General features: G+C 48.9%; 1 protein-coding gene across 1 annotated transcript in view; it reads left to right on the top strand.

Moving 5' to 3' along the window:
- Positions 1-792: 792 nt before the first annotated feature.
- The window catches only part of ADAP2 (ArfGAP with dual PH domains 2), a 33,655-nt gene continuing 12,151 nt past the window's right edge, over positions 793-22,296 (top strand). Inside the window, exons 1-6 of the mRNA XM_036268877.1 lie at positions 793-910; positions 1,698-1,828; positions 3,428-3,519; positions 7,146-7,225; positions 8,093-8,205; positions 21,670-21,816. Coding sequence (XP_036124770.1) covers positions 817-910; positions 1,698-1,828; positions 3,428-3,519; positions 7,146-7,225; positions 8,093-8,205; positions 21,670-21,816 — 657 coding nt within the window. The 5' untranslated portion in view covers positions 793-816. The remainder of the gene's footprint in view (positions 911-1,697; positions 1,829-3,427; positions 3,520-7,145; positions 7,226-8,092; positions 8,206-21,669; positions 21,817-22,296) is intronic.

Genomic DNA, 22,296 nt, shown 5'->3' with positions numbered 1-22,296 from the left:
TCTCTCTCTCTCTCTCTCTCTCTTCCTCTCTCTCCCTCCCACTCTATCTGTACAAAAAAATGGAAAAGTGTCCTCGGGTGAGGATAAAAAAAAACACAAAAAAACAAAAAACAAAAAAACCCACAGAACTGTCCAGGGTGTCCACGTTGGTGAAACCACACTTTCTGGTGAACACAGTCATGCAACATGTGTTAGGCTTCTAAAAACATGAAGGTCCGATTCCCAGGAGCTATGTGAGATGCGGAAATAAAAGTACTGACATCAAACTATCTAGTGTGGGTGTGTGTTGGGAGGGAAGAGGAATTCACATAAATATATAACTAACTGATGCAAGGTAGCTGGAAGGTGCTCGGGACCAAAGGGATGGGCGGATTCTATAACGTTTTAGGAGGACCACAAGCTGGAGAGATCTTCGTATCAAGGAGGGCTTCCTGAGGAGGTGGCATTTGCAAGTCTCTAAATCTCTAAGTGGATGTAAAATCTATATCAATAGAATGCTTTAACAGAAATTAGATCCTGTTTGATTTTCCAAGGAGCCGTGAGACGCAGGCAGATACCTTTATTTCCCTTTAACTGAGGCCCGGAGAGGTTGGACAGGTCGCTGGCAGTCGTGCAGCTGGGAGCTGGCGGACCGCCGAGGGCGGAGCGGAAAGCCGTGGGGGCGGGGCTGGCGGCGGCGCGGGCGGAGCCGGGGGCGCGGGGCCAAGTCCCTCTCCACCTGCGGGCGAGCGCGGGCCACGGGCGGCCGCGGGCCGGGGCGCGGCAGGCTGAGCCCCGCTGAGCCCCGCTGAGCCCCGCTGGGCCCGCCGGCCGGCCATGGGCGACCGCGAGCGCAACAAGAAGCGGCTGCTGGAGCTGCTGCAGGCGGAGGGCACTGGCAACGCGCACTGCGCCGACTGCGGGGCCGCGGGTAAGGGCGCGGGGCGCGGGGCGCGGGCAGCCGGGACCCCGAGCCAGACCCCAGCCCACCAGACCGTCCCGGGCCCCCGCTGGACCCGGGCATGACCCTGTGACACCTTCGGAGCCAGGCCCCCGCCCACCCAGAGCTAGAATCCCCGACCCGGACCCCTGCCCGCTCCCTTCTCATCCTCCCCACTCTGGACCCCAACACTCGATCTCAGACGCGGGTGCCCCGACCATGCTGCTCACCTCCCCCGCCAGACACCCTGCCTACTTGGACCTCGGTCCCGGACGCCACTTCCCACACGCCGACGCGCCCCAGACCCCGCTCCGGTGCCCCCTGACCAGGCAGTGCCCCCTCCCCCAGATACCCCCGAGTCTTCTCACCTTCCAGCGGCGGTGACAGGCTGCTGGGAAGTGTCCGATGCCCGTCCAGGAGCCAGACTTCCCTACCTGCAGGTCCCCTGCCGGGTGCCTCTGTGCCGGTCCCTCCAACGGCGCTCCCTCTCGGCTCCCTGGAGTCCTGCTGCCTCCACCTCTTGTCCCCATTCCCGAGCTCCTTCTAAGATCTTATCCTGTCGCCACAGTGCCCAGGCCGCTGGGATGACCAGCAGGCTTCATGCTGGTGTTCTTAGCTCACCCGAGGTGGGAGACCCCGAGAGAGAAGTGTTTCCCAGCGTGGGCAGAGCTGGGCATCGCCCCAGGAACCAAGCACTGCCTCTCCCAGCGCCCCGAGTCCAGCCCTAGTTCCTCGCCTAGCTCCCCACCGAGTCCGGCTCCTGTCCTCTCCCCCGCAGATCCTGACTGGGCCTCTTACAAGCTGGGCATCTTCATCTGTCTGAACTGCTCCGGCATCCACCGAAACTTCCCAGACATCAGCAAAGTTAAATCCGTGAGACTTGACTTCTGGGACGACAGTATTGTGGAGGTAGTGCGAGGCGCACATGCAGAGCCTTGGGACAGCAGAGCTGGGGGGAGGTGTGGGCAGGGCGCTCCCATTTCACAGGGAAGGAAACTAAGGCCCAAAGAGGGGCAATGATTAGGGAAAGAAAGCAGCCTATTAGAACTGTGGCTTAGACAGAGGCCCTAAGTTCAAATCCTAGCTTCATCACTTGTTTATTTACAAGCTGTGAGGCCCTGAGCTTATTTAACCCTAGTTGTGGACCCCAGTTTCCACATCTGTTTTGTGGGGATTCCACCACCCCCTTCACAGGCTGCTGTAAGGATTCCATGTCGGCTCGATGCAGGTACAAAGTAAGCACTCAGTTAACCGCTCCTGTTCTCATTAGCTGAAGCCCTCGACTGGAACAGAAGCATCCCAGTTCAAGTATCCTGAGTCTATTCTTTCCCTCCAGTCCCCCTAGCCAGGAAGGGGACCACTTTGCTCCCCTGACCTACGGAGATGGAGGACACCTTCGGCCTGGATGAAAATACCAGTTTGGCCAGGACACCTTCCGAGAGCAGGCACTAAACTGTGCTGTTTGGTTGAGGATTCCAAGGACTGTTGGGGAAGCAGGCCCATGGTCTCTGAGTGCTCACTCTGTGCCAGGCACTGTGCTAGACCACTGGGCTAGACGCTTTCCTTGTTCATTCAACACCTAGCTACTGGATGCCTACAATGTGCTGGGTAAGATAAAGTGAGCAAGATAAAGTCTGCCCACTCAGAGCTTACATTCTAGCGTAGAAGGGCTGGAAACCAGCAAACCAGCACATAAACCCGAAGGTTATTATTTTGTGCCTTATAACTCCCCGTTATATCTCCTCCAATTTTGCAGGTGAGATCCCCGAAGCTCAGGAGTCAAGTATTGCCCAAGGGTCACTCCGTAAATAAGTGGTAGAGCTGGGATGCGAGCCCTGCTCTCCTGGGACCCAAAGCCCATGCATATCCTGTGACACAGCCCAGTGGCCCCTGGGGAGGGGGAGAATAGGGTTCATCATATTAAAAACCTGATGTTTCTTCCCACACTGCCCTCACCCCAGATATGCCACTGCTGTTACTGAGTGCTGACTGCTGGCCAGGGCCACTCTTGGCACGTGTGTACCTCTGGGTCCCTTAGGTGTCAAAGACACCAGTGAAATTCTGAACTAATACTCTATGGGGCCAGCACCGACTTCCATCCCCCAGCTATGTGCAGGCTTGCAGGGACTGTTGCTGGGGGTCCTGGCCATCTGCGGAGTGGGTGGGAGAAAGAACATGAGCTTTGGAATTAGACAGGCCTGGGTTCAAATCGCAGCCCTCCACTTACAAACTGTCATCTTGGGTAAGTCACCTAACCTCTCCAAGGCTCTAAAATGGGGATGGTAATATTGACGTTGTTAAGGGGATCGAGTGAACCGCTGTGTGGGAACTGTGACGTGCTCGGCCTCTCAGGCATACAGCGCCACGTTGCTCCCGGCTGGGCTTTCCAGCAGCGGGGGACAAACTCCCTTAGGACTGTCTGCTCTCCTGACTCAGCAGAGGAGCCATGGTTTCATTTCACATTTTTGCAAGTTCTAATATTACCATCAAGTTGCTGTTGTTTTGCAGTTTATGACCCACAACGGGAACCTCCGTGTGAAGGCCAAGTATGAAGCCCGAGTCCCTGCTTTCTATTACATCCCCCAGGCCAGCGACTGCCCGTGAGTGCATGATCTCCTGGTCCTGACCCCGTCTCCGGGTCTTTGTCTGCGGTGGTCTCAGCTGTGGACCTGGTCAGCGGGGGGATCCAGGAAAGAGTTTGGTACTGTCATGGAGAACACATACAACCTAGTTTAAGCCCCTTCTGCCTTTATTGCTTGGGTTGTCATTTCCTCCCTCTGGGACTCAGTCTTCATAGCTATGAAATGGGGCATTTTTTCTATTATCTTCCCCATTTGCCTCTGACGCTCTCACAGATGGTGGCTAACTTGATAAAGAGAAATGCTGGTATTTTAGTAGAACAAATGTATTCCAGCTACTTCCTATGGAGTGCTGGGCTTAGGGATGTCCCAAAGCAGCTGCCTGGGCCCCAGGTCCCTAAATAGTAACCATAAAAATAATAGTAGCTGCTAATATTTATTGAGCTTTACCCATATACCATGCCTTGTGCTAAATAATTATGTGGATTAATTTGTTGAATACTCTCAACAACGCTGTGAGACAAATACTTCCATTATCCCCATGATATAGATGAAAAACCTGAGGCTTATACTGTAGAGGCAGAGCTGGGACTAGCCCACCTGACACCAGGGCCTGGGTGCCTGAACCATGGCACTGGGAAAATCCAATATAATGGGGGTGGGGGGAGGTCCGGGGAGTATCTGTGAAGCAGCAGGAGGTTCAGTTCACCTGGAGTTGGGGGGTCAGTGTGACACTGGTACCTGGTGACCCCTGACCTCTGCAGGATTGACTGCCTGAGCCTGAACCGCTCTCCTAGGGACTCGGCCTCACCGCCAGGCAGCACCTGTGTGCACGGGAAGAAGGTATTCCCCTGGACAGACAGCCTCACGGGGACATGGCCTGCAGGAAGCAGGCTGCGTTTCGGCTACCGTTGTCCACTAGCCTCAGCAGGATGCTTCTGGACAATGCACAACCATACCTGGTGGTCCTGCAATTTCCCAGCAGCAGGGGAGGCACAGCTTTGGACTCAGAAGACCTCAGTTCTGTTTCCTGAGTCTATCATGACCTAACTGTGAGAAGGTGGACAAGTTATCAAACCTCTCTGACGCGTGGCATCCTCACCTCTGAGATCTAGATAATGATGCCTACATCATAGCGTGGTGGTGGGCTCAATGAGTTAATTTATGTAAACATCTTGTAGGTGCCCTGAAATACTCGTTTAAATCCGTTTCTCAGTGTCAGCTTCGGAATGCTGCCTGGTCCCTGGCCCAGCTGAGGGGTGTGCCAGGTTCCACTCAGGGCCTGATCATCTTGCCTCACCTCTGCCACGTAGCCCTTGGCTCCAAGGGGAAGGGAATGAGCACCTGGTGAGCACCTACTATGTGCTGGGCTTTCTGCCTGCACCACACGGACACTGCTTGTGCCTCCCACAGCAGCCCTCCGCTTCCACCCCTTTAGCTGAATGCTAATGGCCTCTTCCCTCCAATTACAAAAGCCCTCTAAATCCCCCACGTCCAGGACCAGGATGGGGGCCTCAGTCTCCATTCCCTCTCCCAGCTCTGATCCTGTGGCCCAGGGTTCCACGGTGGGCTTGGTGAGGCCTGTGCATTAGATAGGATTGTTTGTTCACTTTGGTTGTCATGTGATCTTTTTAAAATTAATTTTTCTTTTTATTGATTTAGAGAGAGAGGAAGGGAGAGGGAGAGAGAGACAGAAACATCGATGAGAGAGAACATCGATTGGCTGCCTCCTGCATGCCCCCCGCTGGGGATCCGGCCCACAACCTGGGCATGTGCCCCGACTGGGAATCGAACTGGTGACCTCTTGGTGCATGGGTCGATGCTCAACCACTGAGCCACACTGGCCAGGCTGTCATATGACTTTAATTGAATTTTTTCCCTTTGTAGTTCTTGACTAGCTGGGCATTCCACTGCGGAGGTTATCTATGATGTTGTGAGGGTGGCAGCCATCAGCACTGCAGCCCACAGACTGGGCAGGCCCCAGGATCTCTTTCATGGTTCCGGAGAGTTCTCTAGCTAAGGATTGGTGCTGCATCTGTCGGGCAATGTTGACAAGCTAATCAAAAGTGATATTTCCACCCTGGCTGGCTTGGCTCAGCGGTTAGAGTGTCAGCCCATGGACCAATGAGTGTTGGGTTCCATTCCAGTCAAGGGCATGTCCCTCAGTTGCAGTTCGTCCCTGGCCCTGGTCAGGCCATTTGGTAGGCAGCCAGCTGATTTCACATCGATGTTTCTCTCTCTCCCTCTCTCTCTTTCTCTCCTTCCCACTCCCTCCCTTCCCTCTACTCTATCTGATGATAAATAGAAAAATATCCTCGAGTGAGAATTTTTTTAAAAAAAGTGATATTTCCACTGGGCTTCGTGTTTTTTGCTTCTTTCTGTCGTGTGGTGGGTCTCTGAGGGCTCTGATGACCAGGGCGGAGGCAGAGGCACTACCTCGGTCTGGGCCTGTCTGTTCTGAATGGTCAGTTTCACTGCGATCCTCAGACTCTTCCTTTGACAATGTCATCACCAACCTTTTTTGGAGACAGACCCAGGGGTCCGATTTTGGGGGCCAGGGCAGATATGGCACCAACTTTCCTACTGGTGCCTTCACATGTAGGACTTTGATCTCTTTGGGGTTAAACTTGGCAGCGTGGTGGAGGCAGCTGGTGTCCGATAAATCCAGATTCAGGATGACTGAAGAAATGTGCACCTAAGCCTCCTCCGAGCCAAACGCCAAAAAGTTGGATAGGGCTCTTGATTATAAGGGACAGAAACCCGGTATAAACCAGCTAAGGAACATTGAATTTTTTCCATTGAATTTTTAGAGAGAGTGGAAGGGACAGGGGTGGAGATAGAGAGAGAGACTGAGAGACATCAATTGGTTGCCTCCTGCACATGCCCCAACCAGGGCTGGGGATGGAACCCAGGTACATGCCCTTGACCAGGAATCAAACCTGTGACCCTCTGGTCTGTGGGCCAACACTCTAACCACTGTTCCACACTGGCCAGGGACTTGATATATATTTAAAGCTACCCTAAGGGATAGGTAGGTGTAATATTATTGGCATATTCCCCAAGTTCAGAGGAGTAAGTAACTTGTTCTTGGTCACACAGTGGATAAATGGTCGAGTGGGACCAGGTCTCAGATGGTTAGACCCCAAGACCACTGCTCTGTCTGGGGTAGCATGCCCAGAGTTCACGGGCAGGCCACAGGAAGCGGCTCCTAGACCCTCCTGGCTTAAGCTAGAAGCATGTAGTGGGAGGTGATGGTGTAGATGATCCAGGGGAGCTGGTATGTGCCTCACTGACCTAGAGGGTTGAGGCTGGGGTTGGAATAGCCCAGTGGTTTCCGTATAGCTCACTGGGGGATACATTTCCCCCTGTAGACACTGGCAATGTCTGAAGCCATTCTTGGGTATCAATGGGGAGGAAGGGCTATTGGCATCCAGGGGAAGAGGCCAGAGGTGCTGCCCAATGGCCCACAAAGCACAGGACAGCCCCCACTAGAGTTATCCTGCCCCAAAGGTTGAGAAGCCCTGGGTGGCCGGAGCAAGCAGCAAGGGGCTGCTGTGACGCCCCCATCCTCAGCCTCAGGGCCTCAGAAAGTTACTGCGGGCAGAGAGCGCATCAGACACAGCTGACCAGAGGTTCTCTCTTTGTAGGGTCTTAAAGGAACAATGGATTCGAGCCAAGTACGAGAGACAGGAATTTATGGCTGATGGGAAAACCATGTCACCCTCAGGTACTGTGAATTTTCATCATCTTTTGCGGTCTATGTTCCAGCAAGTTCTAGAAAACAAAGCACCTGGTTATTAGGAGCTAGGCCCAGGTGTGGGGTCCTCTGCCTCCAAAACAACGGCACCTCAGTTTGTGGGTTTGTGGTCTGAGCGGACAGGAAGCATATTTGCATCAGCCTACAAATTTGTATCAGTCCTGTGGGGACACAAGTGTGTAGCGTCTTTGTACGAGTTGCAGGAAGACTCACCCAGCAGGAGCACACCCCTGCTCCTTGCGGCCCCTGGTGTGGCACAGGCTTGGTAAGGTGCAGGGGCTGGATTTCAGCTACCTTCCTGCCTCTGTGCAAGGCACAGCCTCATCGGTGGCCCTGGACCTGTGGCAGTGTCTGCCCAGCTGCTCTGAGTCCAAGCTGACACTGACCCAGAAAGCAAAGAGCACAAAACCACTCATTGAGGACCAGAGGCAGCCAGTGCCCACGCTCCCAGCCACCAGGAGCACAGGGTATCCTTCAGCCCGCAGGTACCTAGAGCTCGCTCGTTATTCCTGAGCTCTGGGGAGTGTCACCGGGCTGATGTCAACATGAAGCCATCAGTATAGTTTCTCAGTACTTAGACCACTTGAGGCTTTACTCTGTCTTCTTAAGAAATAGTCAGGGAAGAAAGCTGTGGGGAACCCAACTGAAATCATAAGACTTTTCATGTTTGGCCCCACGTAGGGCCCCCGTGTCCTGCACCTGAAATAGCTGTTAGTTTCGAGACATTTCAGCAGCAGGCGGAAGGCTCATTTTACCCCAAGACCCTGTGAGGTGTGCGAGCTGTCTATCTGTCTTCGAGCTGTGGGTGTTCACTCTTTGTCGTCCTCGGTGGCTAAGATAACCGAGAAGGGTTCCTGTGGAAGCGGGGAAGGGACAACGCGCAGTTCCTGAGAAGGAGATTCGTCCTGTCGGCAGGAGAAGGCCTTCTGAAGTATTACACTAAAGAAGAGGTAAGAGGCCAGCCCAGCCAGGGGTCCCCTCCCCTAGCACTGGGCTCTCACCCCACTGAGGTCTACACTTTCTTTTTTTTTTTATCCTCACCCGAGGACATTTTTCCATTTTTTGTTCAGATAGAGTGGGAGGGAGAGAGAGGAACACAAAGAGAGAAACATCGATGTGAAAGGGACACATCGAGTGGCTGCCACCCGCACGACCAACCAGGGCCGGGGACAAACTGCAACCGAGGTACGTGCCCTTAGCGGGAACCAAACCCGGGTCTCTCCAGACTGCAGGCCGACGCTCTAACCGCTGAGCAAAACCGGCCAGGGCAGTCTACACTTTCTTTACTTTTTTTTCTTTATTGATTTTAGAGAGAGAAGAAGGGAGAGGGAGAGAGAGAGAGAAACATCGATGAGAGAGAACATCGATTGGACACCTCCTGCATGCCCCCCACTGGGGATCGGGCCCACAACCTGGGTATCCTGACCGGGAATCAAACCGGTGACCACTTGGTGCATGGGTCAGTGTGCAACCACTGAGCCATACTGGCCGGGCAAGGTCTACACTTTTTTTTTTAATCCTCACTCGAGGACATTTTTCTATTTTTTGTTCAGATAGTGTGGGAGAGAGAGAGAGGAAGAGAGAAAGAGAGAAACATCGACGTGAAAGGGACACATCGAGTGGTTGCCACCCGCACGACCCAACCAGGGGCGAGGACAAACTGCAACCGAGGTACGTGCCCCGGTTAGCGGGAACCGAACCCGGGTCTCTCTGGACCGCAGGCCGACATTCTAACCGCTGAGCCAAACCGGCCAGGGCTCTTTCCCCCTATTTTAATTAGGTCATTTGTCTCTTTATTATTGAGTTGTAGTAGTTCTTTATATATTCTAGATGCAAGTCCCTTATTGGATATATGATTTACCAAAAATTTACACTTCTGTACTTTACTCTGAGATAGGAAGCCACAGGAGGCTTCTGAGCAGAGAAATGATATAGTTTGACTTAAACTTTTTAAAACGGGCACTCTGGCTGCGGCTGGGGCGAGGCTGGGGCAGGAAGGGGGCAAGAGTGAAAGCGGAGAACCAATGAGTGGCTACTGCGACCCTCCAAGTGAGGGTCATGGCCCTCCAGGACGGCGGAGAAAGAGGTGGCTAGAAGTGGTCAGATTCTGCACATATTTTGAAGTAGAGCCAATAGGATTTACTGAAGGACTGGATACGGGGTGTGAAAGTAAGGAATCAAGGATGACTCCCAGATTTTTGCCCTGTAAAACTGGAAGGGTGGTTTGCCATTTGGCGAAATGGGAGACTTAGCTCCCTCAGGGGATGGTTAAGAGCCCTTTTCCATTTGCGATGTGTGTTAGTCATGCAAGTGGAGACATTGAGACGGAAGTTGGGATATGACTCTGGAGGTTTGGGGAGAGTTCGGAGCTGGAGTCTCCAGCATGTAGACGGGTTTAGCAATGGGACTGGCTCGGGTCACCTAGGCAGGGCGGGTGGGCAGATGAGAAAAGATGTCTGAGGACTGAGTATTTTATTTTATTTTTTTTATCTTTATTGTTGAATGTATTACAGATGTTCCTCATTTTTCCCCCGTTGACCCCTTCCTCCCCAAACCCACCCTCCTCCCGCCTTTTCCCACACTGTTGTCCGTGTCCATTGGTTATGCATATAAGTTCTTTGGTTTATTTCTTTCCACCCCCCCAACCCCCCTTCCCTTTGAGGTTTGTCAGTCTAGCAAGCAATTTGTACTTCTTAATCCCTTCACCTTTTTCACTCATTCCCCCAACCCCCTCCCATCTGGCAACCAACAAAATATTCTCTGTATCTATGAAAATGTTTCTGTTCTGCCTGTTCATTTTGTTTGTAGATTCAGTTGTCGATAGATATGTATTCATTACCATTTTGTTTGTTCATATATTTTATCTCTTTCTTCAAAAAGACCCTTCATCATTTCATATAATAACGGTTTGCTGGTGATGAACTCCTTTAACTTTTTCTTGTCTGGGAAACTCTTTATATGGCCATCAATTCTAAAGGACAGCTTTGCAGGATAAAGTAATCTTGGTTGTGGGTTCTTGCTTTTCATCACTCTAAATATTTCTTGCCACTCCCTTCTGGCCTGCAAAATTTCTTTTGAGAAATCAGTTGATAGCCTAATGGGAACTCCCTTGTAGGTAACTAGCTGCCTTTCTCTTGCTGCTTTTAAGATTCTTTCTTTGTCTTGAACCTTTTGCATTTTGATGATGATGTGTCTTGGTGTGTGCCTCTTGGGGTTCATCTTGTTTGGGACTCTCTGTGCTTCCTGGACTTGTATGTATGTTTCCTTCCCCAAGTTAGGGAAGTTTTCTGCCATTATTGTTTCAAATAGGTTTTTGATTTATTGTTCTCTCTCTTCTCCTTCTGGCACCCCCAAGATGTGAATGTTGGCACGCTTGAAGTTGTCCCAGAAGCTCCTTACACTATCCTCATTTTTTTTTGATTTTTTTTTCTTTTTTCTGTTCTGATTGGGTGTTTTTTGCTTCCTTGTATTCCAAATCGATGTTTTGCTTCTTGGCTTTACCTACTCTATTACTGAATCTGTGTAAATTATTCTTTATTTCAGTTAGTGCCTCCTTCATTTCTGACTGTGCATCCTTCATTTCAGACTCGTCCTTTTTAATGCTCTTGAGGCCCTTACTAAGTTCATTGAGCATCCTTATAAGCAGTATTTTGAACTCAGCATCTGTTAGGTTGCTTATCTCCATTTCGCTTAGTTCTTTTCTTGGGGTTTTGTTCTGTTCTTTCATTTGGGACCTGTTTCTTTGTCTCCTCATTTTGGCTGCCTCCCTGTGTTTGTTTCAGTGTATTACTTAATGAGAGGTATGGGGCTCGCTGAGACCAGATGCTGCTCGTTTGAAAGAATTTAGGAAAAACCTGAAGCAGGATCCAAGACCGGCCAGTCCTTTGGTTAAGCAACTGGCAACAGCTTGGGTGGGCCTGAAAGTTGGGTGGGGCAGGGCCTCAGGGAATCACCAGGGCTGGGCTACCAGTGTGAGACAGGTTGCTGGAGTCCCAGATATGGTGGCTATCTGCTGCCCCAGGGCAGGGTTCATCAAAGGAACGAAGGCCTCTGACAGCACGTCTGTCCCAGAGAAAGCCCCCTCTCCAGCCCTTGCTCCAGTGCCAAACAGCTCAGTTCTTCCCTGTATGTCTCTGGCGCCCCTCAAGCTGCCTCCCCTCCAAGCTTAGAGGGAGCAAGTCTGATAAGTCTGTGCACGGGCCCTTTAAGAGGAGCTGCCTGGGGCTCCAGCCGCCTCAGCCTCTCTGAGCCTCAGTTCCTGCTGGTTTTTCCAACCCGAAGTTATGGGGACTCTCTTCCTGGCACTGGAACCCTGAGCAGGGCGCCTGGTGTGGGATGGGGACCCCTCAGTCCTCAGGAAGGACCTTCCCAGCCGAGGTGTCCTTCTGATTTTTATCTGCCAGACGTGGTTGTGGGACCAGCCCGTCCGCCCGTCCTTCCAGTCTTAATTCCGTAGTTGTACAACTTCCATTCAGCTCGATTTCAGGTGGTTTTGAATGATGATCTGTAGTTTAGTTGTAACTTTGATGTGATTGTGGGAGGATGTGATACCATGTTTACGTACACTGCCATCTTGACCAGAAGTCAGGGCTGAGTATTTTAGTTATTTGTTGCTGGGTGCCAAACCATCATAGAGCGTAGAGGCTTAAAACATCAATTTATTATTTCCCACAATCTCCTGTGGGTCCGGAATCTGGGCAGGCATGGCCGCTCCCTTGCACTCCACATAGCATCAGCTCGGTCACACCTGCTGCATTTAGCTGGTGGTTGGGCTGGGCCACAAGGCCCAGGAAGCCTTCCCTCACGTGTCTGGTGCTTCGGGTACCCAGATAGCCTCTCTTCCTCTGTGTGATGGTTTCTAGCTTGAGCTTCTTTGCAGCATGATGCTGTCCTCCCCACAGCAAACAAGGGTGCTGCAGGCCTCTTAAAGACTAGGCCAGTCCAGCCAGTATGGCTCAGCGGTTGAGTGTCAACCCATGCACCAAGAGGTCACCGGTTCGATTCCTGGTCAGGACACATGCCCAAGTTGTGAGCCCCATCCCCAGTTGGGGGGGGGTGGCATACAGGAGGCTGCCAATCAATGTTTTCTCTCATCAGATGTTTCTATCTATCACTCTTACTTCCTCTCTCTCTAAAATCAATAAAGGAAAAAAAAAAAAAGGCTAGGCCAGAAACTGCCTTCTATTGGTCAAAACAAACCATGCAGCTAGTCCTGATTCAAGGGAAGGGGATATAGACTCCATCTCTTTTTTTTTTTTTTTTTTTTTTTTAATCCTCATCCGAGGACATTTTTCCATTTTTTGTACAGACAGAGTAGGAGGGAGAGAGAGGAAGAGAGAGAGAGGGAAACATCGATGTGAAAGGGACACATCGAGTGGCTGCCACCCGCACGACCAACCAGGGCCGGGGACAAACTGCAACCAAGGTACATGCCCTTAGCGGGAACCGAACCCGGGTCTCTCTGGACCGCAGGCGGACGCTCTAACCGCTGAGCCAAACCGGCCAGGGCTAGACTCCATCTCTTTTTAAGAAAAAAAATATTTTTATTGATTTCAGAGAGTGGAAGGGAATGAGGGAGAAAGAGATAGAAATATCAATGAGAGAGAAACATCTGTCAGCTGCCTCCTGCATGCCTCCCACTGGGGATCAAGCCTATAATCTAGGCATGTGCCCCAACCAGGAATTGAACCAGAGACCCCCTGGTGCAAGGAACAACACTCAACCGCTGAGCCACACCAGTCGGGCTAGATTCCACCTCTTGATGGGTGGAGAGGCATGGGTACACTGGCGGGAAGGGCCATCTTTGGAGATTATTTGCCACACTGAGCCCTGGGACAACCCAGTATTTAGAGGACAGAAGATGAGATGTTTCCCACAGAGAGAATGTGAAGGAGTGACCGACAGGGAAGGACATGCTCTGAGCACTTCAGCCTTCACCTTACTGTTGTTACAAGTAGAAATTCTTATACGTTTCCCTGTTGCTTTCCTAGATAGGCCTGTGCAGTGCTGGAGGGTCTGTCCAGTGAGGCCGCAGTCTGGGGCGAAGTGAAAAATGATGGGGGATGAAGAGTATTCGTCCTCCAAGTGAGAGATTTCTCCGCAGTCTCCAGTTTAAAGCACTGAGAACTGTTCAGGCACAAGGGCAGGAAGCAAAGTGGTGCTGCAGGCGTAGGGGGGCCCCAAACCCCAGTAGCCGCTGGGAGCTGGCCTCTTGGACAGTCTCATCCTTGGCTGGGGAAAGGTGATCCGTTTCTCAGTCCTAACGAAGCCAGTTCATTCTAAAAACAGTCTAGAGATAACATGAGTTGTCTTTGTTCTTTTTTCTTTCTTTCCCAAAAGGGAAATTTAAAAAGGTTGAAGGTAACTCATTTTTATGTAAAAATTTGGGGCAATACAAAAAGTGAATAAGGTATAGAGAAAGTGAAACTCAGAAGCTATCTCAGCATAACACAATGTTAATACCCAGAACACATTAAAAAATACAAACAAACAACCCTACAAATCAAGATGAAAAAGACAATCTGTTAGAAAAATGGCAAAGGGAGAGGTCACAGAAAAAGAAACCCAAAGGCCCGGTAAGTGTAAGAGATGCTCTACGCCTCTGGCAGTCAGGGAAATGCTAACTAAAACCACAGTGAGATATGCTACACACCCACTGCAGTGGCTAAAATTACAAAGGCTGACAACACCAAGTATTGGTGAGGGTGTGGAGAAACTGAAACTCTCACGTGTTGCTGGTGGGAGCATAAAATAATACAACCTCTTTGAAAAACAATTTGGCAAATTTTCTTTATTTTCTTTATTGATAATAGACAGAGAGAGGAAGAGAAAGAGAAACATCGAGGAGAGAGAACATCGATTGGCTGCCTCCTGCATGCCCCCCACTGGGGATCGGGCGCACAACTTGGGCATGTGCCCTGACCAGGAAACAACCAGCGATCTCTTGGTGCATGGGTTGATGCTTAACCACTGAGCCACACCGGCTGGGCTAATTTGGCAAATTTTAATAAAGTTCAGTGTCCACTTAACCACATAACCCAGCCACTCCACTCCTAGGTATTTACTAAAGAGGAACAAAATTGTATGTCCACAAAAGATTTTTCTTTTTTTTTTTTTTATCCTCACCCGAGGACATTTTCCCATCTTTTTGTTCAGGCAGAGTGGGAGGGAGAGAGAGTAACAGAGAGAGAGAAACATCGATGTGAAGGGACACATCGAGTGGCTGCCACCCGCACAACCGACCAGGGCCGGGGACAAACTGCAACCGAGGTACGTGCCCTTAGCGGGAACCGAACCCGGGTCCCTCAGGACCGCAGGTCGACGCTCCAACCGCTGAGCCAAACCGGCCAGGGCTCCACAAAAGATTTATACACAAATGTTCATAGAAGCTTTCTTTGTAATAGCCAAAACCTGGAGAGAACCCAAATGTCCACCCACAGCTGAATGAATAAACAAATTGTAGTGCATCCATAGAATGGAATATTACTCAGCAATAAAAAGGGACAGACTATTAAAAAATTCTATAATGTGGATTAATCTAAAAATATTATTCTTGGCTAAAGAAGCCTTATACAGGAGCATGGACTACATAATTTTATTTACATGAAATTCTATAACAAGCAAAACTATTCTATATCAATAGAAAGTAGGTCAGTGAGTGCCTGGGGTTGGGTGGGTGGGTGAGGATTGACTGCAAAGGGGCAGGAGGAAACTCTTTTGGGGTGATAGTGATGCTCTACATCTTGATCGTGGTGGGGTAACATGGGAATGTATACTTGTCAAGAATCAAACTGTACTCTTAAAATAAGTACCATTTATTGTTTATCTTAATATAGCTGATTAAATGAAAATAGTGAGATCCAATTTCAAACCCATCCTACTAGCAAAAATGCTAAAAACTGGCACTGTCAAGTGTTGGTGAGGATGGGGGAAGAGGAGTCCTTCTATGTTATTTATGGATGTAAATATTGGCACAACCACTGTGGAGAGCCGTTCAGCAAAATCACCTGGCAGTTTCTAGTAAGTCAAAGGTATACACACTTGTGATCTAGCAATTCCAGTGCTAAGTAAATGCTGTGGCCTAGAGAAACTCTCACATGTGTGTATACAAGCTGACCGCAGCAAAAAAGTTAGAAACAATCTCAATATCTGTCAACAGGAAAAATTGATAACTTTTGCTGCAGTGATTTACAAAAGCAAACTAAATTGGTATATCTCAACATGGATAGAAAAATCTATAACGTTGAGTCCTGGCTGGTTTGGCTCAGCGGTAGAGCATTGACCCACGGACCAAAGAGTCGCAGGTTCAATTCAGGTCAAGGGCACATATACTCTGCCCTGGTCGGGGTTGTGCAGGGGGCAGCCAGTCAATGTGTCCCTCTCATGTCAATGTTTCTCTCTCTCTCTCCCTTTCTCTCCCTCCCACTCATCTGAAGATAAATAGAAAAATATCTTCAGGTGAGGATTAATAAAAATAAAATATATAACATTGAGTGACGAAAGCAAGATACAGAATGATCCATATAGTATGATACTGTGAGTACATTAAAGCCACATAAAACAATACAATATATTCTTCAAGGATATGGGAACATATGTATAAAAGTATAAAAAGTACCCCTGGCTGGTTTTGCTCAGCGGTTAGAGCATTGGCCTGTGGAACAGAGTCCTGGGTTCGACTCCTGCTAAGGGCACGTACCTAGGTTGCAGTTTGTCCTTGACCCTGGTTGGGGTTGTGTGGGTGGCAACCACTTGATGTGTCTCTCTCACATCAATGTTTCTCTCTCTCTCTTCCTCTTTCTCTCCCTCCCACTCTATCTGAATATAGATGCAAAAGTGTCCTCTGGTGAGGATTAAAAAAAAAAAAGTATGAAAAGTAAACTAGAAGAATAAACATCAAACTCATGACAGTGATTCCCTGTGGGGAGTGGAAGAGAAGAAAGGGACAGGATGAGTAGTAGCTAAAGGGGTTTGGCTTTATTAGCAATGGCACATTTCTTTTTAAGTTGGAAACAATATTGAAAAAAATTAGATGTACTTTTAAATTATTTTAGTATTTTTCATAGTAAATATTTTTATAAACTTATCTTTATTGTTGAATGTATTACAGATGTTCCTCATTTTTCCCCCATTGACCCCCTGCTCCCTACTCCCACCCCCCTCCTGCTTTTCCCCACACTATTGTTTGTATCCATTGGTTATGCATATAAGTTCTTTGGTTTATTTCTTTCCACCTCCCAACCCCCCTTCCCTTTGAGGTTTGTCAGTCTAGCAACCAATTTGTTCTTAATCCCTTCACCTTTTTCACTCATTCCCCCAACACCTCTCCTATCTGGCAACCAACAAAATATTCTCTGTATCTATGAGAATGTTTCTGTTCTACTTGTTGATTTTGTTTGTAGATTCCATTGTCGATAGATATATATTCATTGCCATTTTGTTTGTTCATATATTTTATCTTTTTCTTCAAGAAGACCCTTCAACATTTCCTATAGTAACGGTTTGGTGGTGATGAACTCCTTTAACTTTTTCTTGTCTGGGAAACTCTTTATATGGCCATCGATTCTAAAGGACAGCTTTGCAGGATAGAGTAATCTTGGTTGTAGGTTCTTGCTTTTCATCACTCTGAATATTTCTTACCACTCCCTTCTGGCCTGCAAAGTTTCTTTTGAGAAATCAGCTGGCAGTCTTATAGGAACGCCCTTGTAGTTAACTAACTGCTTTTCTCTTGCTGCTTTAAGATTCTTTCTTTGTCTTGAACCTTTTGCATTTTGATGATGATGTGTCTTGGTGTGGGCCTCTTGGGGTTCATCTTGTTTGGGACTCTCTGTGCTTCCTGGACTTGTATGTCTGTTTCCTTCCTCAAGTTAGGGAAGTTTTCTGCCATTATTGTTTCAAATAGGTTTTCGATTTCTTGTTCTCTCTCTTCTCCTTCTGGCACCCCTAAGATGCGAATGTTGGCATGCTTGAGGTTGTCCCAGACAATCCTTACACTCTCCTCATTTTTTTGGATTCTTTTTTTTCTTTTCTGTTCTGATTGGGTGTTTTTTGCTTCCTTATATTCCAAATCAATGTTTTGCTTCTTAGCTTTACATACTCTACTACTGAATCTGTGTAAATTATTATTTTTTTTTGTCCTCACCCGAGGACATTTTGCATTTACCTTCAGACAGAGTGAGAAGGAGAGAGTGGGGAAGAGAGAGAGAGAAACATCGACGTGAGAGAGATACATCTAGTGGTTGCCACCCGCACATCCCCAACCAAGGCCAGGGACAAACTGCAACCGAGATATGTGCCCTTAGTGGGAACCAAACCCACGACTTTCTGCCCTGGCCAGTTTGGCTCAGCGGTTAGAGCGTCGGCCTGCGGTCCGGAGAGACCCGGGTTAGGTTCCCGCTAAGGGCACGTACTTCGGTTGCAGTTTGTCCCCGGCCCTGGTTGGTCGTGCGGGTGGCAGCCACTCGATGTGTCCCTTCACGTCGATGTTTCTCACTCTCTCTCCCTTCCTCTCTCTCCCTCCCACTCTACCTGTATAAAAAAGAAAAAATGAAAAAATATCCTCGGGTGAGGATAAAAAAAAAACAAAAACAAAACACAAACCCACGACTTTCTGGTCCATGGGCGGACGCTCAACTGCTTAGCCAAACTGGCCAGGGCCATGCCTCCTTCATTTCTGACTGGTCCTTTTTTATGCTCTTGAGGCCCTTACTAAGTTTGCTGAGGTTCTCACTAAGTTCATTGAGCATCCTTATAAGCAGTATATATATATATTTTTTTTTTATCCTCACCCGAGGACATTTTTCCATTTTTTGTTCAGGTAGAGTGGGAGGGAGAGAGAGGAACAGAGAGAGAGAGAAACATCGATGTGAAAGGAACACATCAAGTGGCTGCCAACCACACAACCAACCAGGGCCGGGGACAACCTGCAACCAAGGTACGCGCCCTTAGCGGGAACCGAACCCGGGTCTCTCAGGACCGCAGGCCGACGCTCTAACCGCTGAACCAAACCGGCCAGGGCAAATTATTTTGCTCATTTTTGAAGTTTAGAGTGGGAGGGAGAGAGAGGAAGGGAGAGAGAGAGAGAGAGAAACATCGACGTGAAGGGACACATCGAGTGGCTGCCACCCGCACGACCAACCAGGGCCGGGGACAAACTGCAACCGAGGTACGTGCCCTTAGCGGGAACCGAACCCGGGTCTCTCTGTACTGCAGGCCGACGCTCTAACCGCTGAGCCAAACCGACCAGGGATAAGCAGTATTTTGAACTCAGCATCTGTTAGGTTGCTTATCTCCATTTCGCTTAGTTTTTTCCTGGAGTTTTGTTCTGTTCTTTCATTTGGGACCTATTTCTTTGTCTCCTCATTTTGGCTGCCTCCCTGCATTTGTTTCTGTGTATTACTTAAAGAGAGGTATGGGGCTATCTGAGACCAGATGCTGCTCGTTTGAAAGAATTTAGGAAAACTTGAAGCAGGATCCAAGACAGGCCAATCCTATGGTAAAGCAACTGGCAACAGCTTGGGTGGGCCTGAAAGTTGGGTGGGGCGGGGCCTCAGGGAATCACCAGGGCGGGGCTACCAGTGTGAGCCAGGTTGCTGGAGTCCCAGATATGCAGCTGTCTGCTGCCCCAGGGAAGGGCTCACCAAAGGAACAAAGGCCTCTGACAGCACATCTGTCCAGGAGAAAACCCCCTCTCCAGCCCTCGATCCAATGCCAAACAGCTCAGTTCTTCCCTGTATGTCTCTGGCTCCCCTCAAGCTGCTTCCCCTCTGAGCTTAGAAGGAAGGAGCAAGTCCAATAAGTTCGTGTGCGGGCCCTTTAAGAGGAGCTGCCTGGGGCTCCAGCTGCCTCAGCCTCCCTGAGCCTCATCTTCCACTGGTTTTATAGTCAGAAGTTAAGGGAACTTCTCTTCCTGGCACTGAAACAGTGAGCTGGGGGCCTGAATGGGACAGAGACCCCTTACTCCTCAGAGACGACCTTCCCAGCCGAGGTGTCCTCCTGATTTTTATGCGCCAGACGTGGGTGTGGGCCCAGCCCGTCCTCTTCGCCCTCCTACCAGTCTCGATGTGGCTGCTGCTTTAATTCCGTAGTTGTAGGACTTCCATTCAGCTTGATGTCAGGCGGCTTTGAATGATGGTTGTTCTGTAGTTGTAACTTTGATGTGGTTGTGGGAGGACTCGATACAGCATTTACCTACCTGCCATCTTGACCGGAAGTCCATAGTAAATATTTTAAAAGAAAAGTCTTCCAAGCCCTGGCCAGTTTGGCTCAGCGGTTAGAGCGTCGGCCTGCGGTCCGGAGAGACCCGGGTTCGGTTCCCGCTAAGGGCACGTACTTCGGTTGCAGTTTGTCCCCGGCCCTGGTTGGTCGTGCGGGTGGCAGCCACTCGATGTGTCCCTTCACATCGATGTTTCTCTCTCTCTCCCTTCCTCTCTCTCCCTCCCACTCTATCTGTACAAAAAAGAAAAAATATCCTCGGGTGAGGATAAAAAAAAAAAGAAAAGTCTTCCACTAATCTTTCAAGAAAACCTTTGTTGTTTTTTTAAAAATATGTTTTTATTGATTTTTGGAGAGAGGAAGGGAGAGAGAGAGAGAGAAACATCGATTGGCTGCCTCCTGCATGTCCCCTACTGGGGATTGAGCCTACAACCTGGGCATGTGCCCTGACCAGGAATCTAACCGGTGACGTCTTGGTGCATGGGTCGACAACTCAACCCCTGAGCCACACTGGCTGGGCAAGTAAACCATTGTTAAGACTGTTATTGCAAATCTGTCTATACTTTTTAGGCATGTTGAAATATACATATAGTATATATAAATGTATATGTGTAATATACATATATACTATTCACATATTATATATATACTATGTATGGATGTATATTACACATATACACATATGTATTGTACATATACATATATATTCTCTGTATGTGTGTATAATTTTTGTTTCAGTAGGTTCCTACTGTACATTCTATTTTGGGACTTAGTAGTTCTCATGGATAGCATGGACATATTTTCATATTAGTAATATTGACCTAATTATTTTGGTCAATTGACCTAATTATTTAGGTCAATTATTTAGGTCTTTAACAATTTTTGTGGTATTTCATTGTGTGGATGTAGCATGATTTATTTATTTAACCCATTATCATTAATGGGCATTTACATAATTGTTTCTTTTTCTGCTATTATAAGCAACATGGCAATAAACGTTGTTTGATAGGCATGTCTGCACAGTCACGCAATTACTTCCTTGGGATGGATTCTTAGATGCCAAATTGTGAGTCAAAGCAAAGCACTCAAATTTCCCTTTAGAGAAGACTGTCCAATAGCACTTTCTTCAGTGACGGAATGTTCTATGTCTGCTCTGTTCAGCACCCTAGCCACCGGCCTCGAGTGGCTACTTGAGCATCTGAAATGGGGCTGAGTAAGGAACTGAATTTCTGTTTTTATTTTATTTTGTATTTATTTACTTATTTTTTATCCTCACCCGAGGACATTTTCTGCATTTATCTTCAGATAGAGCAGGAGGGAGGGTGAAGAGAGACAGAAACATCAGTGTGAGAGAGACACTTTGCCACCCACACAACAAACTGCAACTGAGGTACGTGCCCTTAGCAGGAACCGAACCCGGGACTCTCTGGTCTGTGGGCTCTAACTGCTGAGCCAAACCAGCCAGGACTTATTTCATTTTAATAGCGACATGGGTTAATGGCTACCACAGCTCTAAAGTGTTGTATCGTTTTTCTCTCTGATCAGTTATAAAGGAGAGCGCCCTTTTCTCTCCCCTACTCCGCATTCATCAGTGGTCGAACTGTGTTATCTGCTCTGTTTTATTGTTTGGCTTCTACAGATGTTTTGCTTCAGAAAAATGTCTGTGGTTAGAAAATTTGAAAATTCCTGAGTTAAGGCCTTTCCAAGCCCCACTCCAGCTCAGAGAGGCCAATCTGATCAAGCAGGGGAGGTGGGATGGCAGACTACAGGACAGAATACCTGTGCATCTTGCTATCAGAGCACTAACATTTATTTTTTTTAATTTTAATTTTTTTTTAATCCTCAACCGACGATATTTTTACATTTATCGTCAGACAGAGTGGGTGTGGGGAGGAAGAGAGAGAGAAACATCGATATGAAAAAGACACATGGATTGGTTGTGACCCGCACAACCCCAACCAGGGTCAGGGACGAACAGCAACCGAGGTAGGTACCCTTGGCTGGAATTGAACCCAGGACTCTTTGGTCCACGGGCTGACGCTCTAACCACTGAGCAAAACTGTCCAGGGCCCAGCATGAGCATTTAAAGCCCACAAAAAGTTACACATCAGTTCTCTGTTTGCATTCAGGCCTTTGTGAAGGAGATAGGAAGTCACCCTTCTGACTGGCAGCCCCTAGAGTATTCATTCCCTCTCTTTCAGGGTAAAGACCCCAAAGCTGTCATCAACATCAAGGACTTGAATGCCACCTTCCAGGCAGAGAAGATAGGCAACCCCCACGGGCTGCAGATCACCTACCGGAGAGAAGGCCACATCAGGAACCTGTTCGTGTACCACGAAAGTGGCAAGGTGAGTGGCCTCGCCCCCCGGGCCCCCGCTCAGCCCCAGGACTGAGGTCGCCAGCTGCCTTGTTCAGTGGCCTCCTGAGAGGCGCAGCTCCTGTTTGCCTACATCTGTCGTCACTTTCTGGTCAGGGAGAGATGTCAGGAGGCAGAGCGAGGTCAGAGGGCGGAAGCTGACGGGTACTGTGGCTGTGTCTGGCCAGTGCACATCCGCTGGCGGGAGTCCAGTCAGCGGGGGACCGCGCCTGGGGATGGCAACCCAGGCAGAGCCCGAGGTTCTGGATACGGAAGGAGGAATGGAGAGATCAGGCAGCAGTGCCCCTGGGGCCTTCCTTCGCGATGTGTGGTCCTGTGCCGACACCCGGGAGCTCACTAGAACCAGAATCTCAGGCCCACACTGGACCTACTGCATTTTTTGAAAATTAGAAACTGCATTTTTTTTTGTTGTTGTTGTTTTAATCCTCACCTGAGGACATTTTCCCATTGA

The sequence above is a fragment of the Molossus molossus genome, unplaced genomic scaffold, assembly GCF_014108415.1.
Source record: "Molossus molossus isolate mMolMol1 unplaced genomic scaffold, mMolMol1.p scaffold_m16_p_19, whole genome shotgun sequence".
Taxonomy (NCBI): Eukaryota; Metazoa; Chordata; class Mammalia; order Chiroptera; family Molossidae; genus Molossus; species Molossus molossus.
This window is presented reverse-complemented; position numbering and strand designations above follow the sequence as displayed.